At 41.0% G+C, this 5,724-nt stretch overlaps 1 protein-coding gene across 1 annotated transcript; it reads left to right on the top strand.

The window, feature by feature from the left end:
• Window positions 1-3,699: 3,699 nt before the first annotated feature.
• On the top strand, window positions 3,700-5,144 carry LOC104947016 (receptor-type tyrosine-protein phosphatase S-like; the record flags this gene model as incomplete). The annotated part of the gene is made up of 2 exons (XM_010772943.1): window positions 3,700-3,997; window positions 4,765-5,144. Coding segments are annotated over 2 exons (678 nt in total), but the record flags the coding sequence as incomplete, so codon positions are not given.
• Between the last annotated feature and the right edge of the window lie 580 nt (window positions 5,145-5,724).

Raw genomic sequence — 5,724 nt, 5'->3', positions numbered from 1 at the left:
AGGGAAGGACAGGAGAATGAGAGCGTTCTGCCTCAGTTGAGCAAAATTCTTCTTCTGCATTGTGATCCTTCAGCATGTCGATATTCACATCAGTTTAATTAATGTTATATTTTCCAGTCTATTCCTGAAATAAGTTGTTTTCAGAAAATCTGGCTTGACACTCTGTTTCCCTAAACCTCTACTTTATCATTTTCCGATATATCATCCCTGCACCTGTAATTTGTTTCTGTCTAGACAAACACACACCTGCCGATTTGATTGCTGTGTTCATCAGCCGCTGCACTTTTCCCTCCTGAAGGCCAAAGACACATAGGCCTCCCAAAAACACTCCAAGAGATGCTGGCACTAGAGCTCTCTGTTGCCATAGAGACCAACTCGATCACCTGTTGCCATTTGTCCACCTCTTTTAAAAAGAGGGGAAGCATACAGGATTGCAAAACAAATGCACAGCAGGGTAAAGATAGCACATAAGGGAAATTAATTGAATTTGAAAAATAATGTTGTTGAATTTTGATGCCTTCAGGTGCAGTCAAAATGCAGGAACTGTTTTTGTCAATCCCACCTACCGAATACTACCTTGCTTTGATCATCTTCTCAACTCATGCATAATGATCTCACCCATAAATAAGTGTGTTTTTGATCATGGTTTTCAACAATGCAACATGCAATATGCTTGAGACATAATTATGAAATAAAAATATTGCAGGTTAATGGAAGTCAAACGCAGAAATAAGTCAACTATATATACATGTAAAACAGAGTTAGATGAAAATGAAAACTAAATATAAAATTAAATGTTGTACACTGTAATAAATTACACTTATTGTATAATAAAGTATTTAATTCCAATGTACTGTATTTAATTAGACCATCATTAGCACTGAAGCTAATGATGGTCAAACTGAACCAATCACCAATATTAAAATACAGGAAAAAAGGTTACTACATTTGAGTTTTCACTCCGGTTTATCCTGTAAAATGCTTAGTTTTAGTCATAACTACAAAGCTTTTAGCTTTTGTAGGAATGAATAATACATTTCATGTAATGCTGGAAAATGGCCTAAGTCTTTTTAACACAACAGCAGTATAGTGAAGATGCATCAGTAAAATGGAACGTTCCGTATGATATAAAATGACTCGCCACTCGTGGACTCATGTTAATATTGTTCCACTTTATCCCACTTTTATTCCCCCATGAGCGGAGCTCGAGTATGTCCTGTTATTATCATGAATGATTCCAGTTACTCACTTTTGTGGAGTTCTCAGAAAAAGCAGCCGAGTGACTTTTTAGTGAACTCATACTTTCTGTCTCAGCTCACATTATGTAATTGTTTCTTATGGAAATGTGGCTGAATGTGCCGAGGACAGTCATGGAGTGCTAGCTAAAACTGTGTGTGTGTGTGTGTGTGTGTGTGTGTGTGTGTGTGCGTGTGTGCGCGTGTGTGTCTTCCTGCCTGTCTGCCTGTCTGTCTGTATGTCTGTATGTCTATCTGTCTGTCTGTCTGAACAGCATGCTCAGATGAGGAGATGCCTGCCTAATCATGTCTGTTTTCTAACAGATCTAACTGTTTTTGTCTCTTTGTCTCTTTCTTGTCTTCAACTTCTGTATCCAATTCTGGGTATCTTGCGATTATTTAAGTTTTGTTTCTTTAGCAATTTGTTGAAATCATGCAAAACATGTTAACTTCTATCCAATTGTCTCTAGATTCTTTGAGTAGGGGGGAGTGGCCCATGAAGATTCCAAGTAATGATGTTACAGATTTAGGAGTGGAGGTTATGCAGCAGATGTACCCTTTTTTCTTTCTTTTTTTTTACATTATTTATTTTAATTTATTATATTATATATTTTAGAATTACTACTGGATTTTCAAGTAATAAAAAAACAACTCTTGTTTTGGTATTCTAGGGTTTTTTAGAGTAACTTATTTGTACTGGAACATTTGTTGTTTTATGCTTTATTATACGTAAAAGCTTTGCAGTGTTGAGTTTAGTTTTTGGACTGTTTTCTGCTCTCTGTTTGCCTTCCCTTTCATTCTTTCTCTCGTGCAGAGATGTTTGTCCGTTACTCTCTCTGTCTCTTTCTATTTCCTGTGTTGTGACCCTGGGGTTTTTCTTCCTCTGTTCTCTAAACATCCGATCTCTCTCTGGTCTTTTTTCTCTTACTTTTGAAGCACCTTACTTTCTGAATGGGCCTGACTCTGGTATATAGCTGTTTTTAAATAGATCCATGTGTTTTCTTCTTCTCGCTCCTCTCTTCTTCCCCCTTTTTCCCTCCTTCCCCTAAAACCCTCTTCTAACCCTCTCTTTATCTCCACTTCCCTGTCTTTTTCCCTCCCTTTTCCTCCCCCTTTTTTTCTCTTCTTCCTCTGCATTCTGTCTGCACCCTGATGTGTAGGAGCTACAGACACATGTACATAAGTTTATTAACTTATAAACATGCACATACTACCTCACATATCTCTCTTTTTGCTCGCACTCGTTCTTTCCTGTTCTGCCTCTTCATGCTGTCTTGGTGTTCTTTACTAAGTGTTGCCAATGATCACTCTGTAATTGCCACAACACCCTTTTAGAACCCCTTAAACCACTCCTGTCCACATTTCCAATTCATTTGATTACACACTGTATCAGTTATGAATCCTATGTATTGTACAGTATCTTGTTGTACAATGTGGCTGTCTTTTGCTACATTGCCTGTCATTGTCTGGAAGAGAAGCAGAGCTGCCTCTTTCTTTCTGTCTCTATCTTTCTTTCTCTCTATCTGTACTTATTCTATCCCTCTGTCTGTCTCTCCTGCTCTTGTCTGGCTTTTCTCTCCTCTCAGTCTACAGTTCTTCGTTCTCTTCTTTGTGTTTCTCCACCATTTTATCCCTCTTGAGTCGCCCAGGCATGCAAGTGACCTATGAGTTCAGTCTCTCGATACATTTCTCCCTAATATATAGTCAACCAAGCTCCGGCAGATGCAGTATTGGATATAACTTGGCCCTTTAGTTGTTCTTCTTATGGGCACACAAATAGCTGGCAGGGCCTATTGATCGGCCCCCATGATGCATATACTCTTTAAAAAGAGCCCATATAATTCACAAGCACCTCGAGGCACAGAAATCTCAATGAAGTGAAGTTTTTCACTGACATTTCTGGTGAAGTTTAACTGGTTTAGTCACTGCTTGGAGGAGGATTTTTAATGGTAATACAAACATATACTGAAAAACTTGAATCAGAAAGTTTTACTTTTCTGCCTAACTAAATGATAACCAATAAGAAAACCATTTATTTTATGAGAAACTGACTATAGGTGTCATGTCCTGGTTGAATTGATACTCAAGAGTTTGTCACTATATTATTTGTTAGGCAGCTCACTGAATGGTCGAGCTCAACACTAGATTTGTGTCTTTCTGTTTGAATCATCAGTACCATAAAGTAATTGGGACTAAACTTGAAATATCCCTTTGTAATTTTCTGTAAAAACCCTGAAGTTCATTCTCCCCCTTCCTGTTACCTCTCCTCTCTTTCCTCTCTCTTTTTATCTTTCTGGCCCTCACTTTCTCTCTCAATCTCCATCTTGCTTTCTGCCTGGCTCTCTTTTTTCTCTCTGATTCTCTCTCCCTCACTCCCCCTCCCCCCTCCTTCTTTTTCTCTGCCTTTCTTCTCCTCACTCCCTTCCCCACTTTTCTTGAACCCAAACCCCCCCCCCCCTTCCTTTTCTACCCCGACTCTCCTCCTTTCCCAGTGCGCCGTGTGCCCCCTCGTTTCTCCATCCTCCCCTCCAACCATGAGATCATGCCAGGAGGGAGCGTCAACATCACCTGTGTGGCCGTGGGTTCGCCCATGCCCTACGTCAAGTGGATGCTGGGCACCGAGGACCTGACCACGGAGGACGAGATGCCCATCGGACGCAATGTGCTGGAGCTCAACGGAGTCCGAGAGTCTGCAAACTACACCTGTGTGGCCATGAGCAGCCTGGGTATCATCGAGGCCACCGCTCAGGTCTTAGTGAAGAGTAAGAGCCGCTCCAGTGACACAATTAATCATGTCGGCCCTCAGAGAGAGAAAGCTGCCTCAGTTTTTGTTTTGTTGTGTAAAAGAGACACTTTTTATTTGATAAACAGTATGTTTTTAAGATGTGTGCATGTCAATATCACTTCTGCCAAGCTAATCTGCGCCGTAATTTCATGAACAATTTTTCATATTAAATATAATTAAGGCAACCCTATTATTATGAGGGCATTTAGTATACTATCATTGAACGAAAATATACCTACTCTCTTACACAATTAGTTTGGTCATTGGTTGCTTTGGTCTTATAAGATACCTCAGTTCATTTGTTCATAATACATTCGTACACATGTGTGATTTCAGTGGTGCTTTTTGCAGGATTTTTGTGGACAAACTAAGTTTTACGAATTTGATAATATCAACGAATAAGTTAGTCGACAAAACTGTTGATTGTTAGTCTACGAAGAACCAGTATAGTTGAGGATAGCGCTGTTCTCATGTCAATAGTTTATTCTCAAAAAGTTATTTCAGATTATACTAAATGTAACTTTGTCACACAGTGAGTACTTGTTCAACAAAATGCAGTCTAGTATCATAGATACATATGCATATTTGGCATTACATTTATATTTATAAAGTACAGAAAAGTAGGCTGAGATATCACTGAGATATTTACAAATAAACAGAACAATGTACAAATGGACAAAAAACAATACAGGGTTCATAGTAAGTCGTGTAATTATCTTCCTCTTGCCTCTCTCTAATCCCCAGCTTTGCCAAAGCCTCCTGGTACCCCCATAGTCACAGAGACCACCGCCACAAGTGTGACCATCACCTGGGACTCTGGGAACCCAGACCCCGTCTCCTACTACATCATCCAGTACCGAGCCAAGGGGCCGGACAGCAAGTACGAGACGGTGGACAGCATCACCACCACCCGCTACAGCATCGGGGGACTCTACCCCAACACTGAGTATGAAATCAGAGTGTCTGCCTTCAATAGCATCGGCCAGGGCCCCTCCTCTACTCGTGTGGATGCCCGCACAGGGGAGCAAGCCCCGGCCAGCCCGCCCCGAAACGTCCAGGCACACATTATATCGCAGAACACTGTGATGGTCCGCTGGGAGGAGCCGGAGGAACCCAATGGACAGGTGGGTGGAGGACTGACCCTTTTATCATTTTGATCTGTTATCAGTAATAGAAAACAAACATTTACATTTTCCTGCCGAACAGAAAAAACGTTCTTAACTTGGTGCTATATTTCTGCAGCAAATTCACTGGTGACCAACTAAAATCCTGTCAGTTCTGGAAAAAACTGCTTTGGCTGTCCAGATATCAGATGTCACTACATGACCAAGATAATTCACAATAACAATATTATAACGATATCTCTTGTAAGTCAAAAAGTAAAAGTGTGGGCAAGATACTAAACCCATAAATAGCTCCCGAAGGCACAGCTATTGGTGTGTGACTGTGTGTAAATGAGCATTAGATTAGATGATGAGCAGTTTGGCCCCTTTTTATGGCTGTGTGTGTGTGTGTGTGTGTGTGTGTGTGTGTGTGTGTGTGTGTGTATAGAGGACACAGAGAGGAGTGTGTTCCCTCTGTTCCCCGGCACCCCGCTGTCCCCCATCTCCCTTCTGTCTCTGAAACAGAGTCAGATCGGCTCGGCTGTGAATCTGCTCTACTTCCACTGCCAAAAGAACTGCTGGACGGACCCGGAGTTCGAGC

Source organism: Notothenia coriiceps, unplaced genomic scaffold (assembly GCF_000735185.1).
Source record: "Notothenia coriiceps isolate Sejong01 unplaced genomic scaffold, NC01 NC01_scaffold00011818, whole genome shotgun sequence".
Lineage (NCBI taxonomy): Eukaryota > Metazoa > Chordata > Actinopteri > Perciformes > Nototheniidae > Notothenia > Notothenia coriiceps.
Note: the sequence above shows the minus strand (reverse complement) of the source record. Positions and strands in the feature narration are given on the sequence as shown.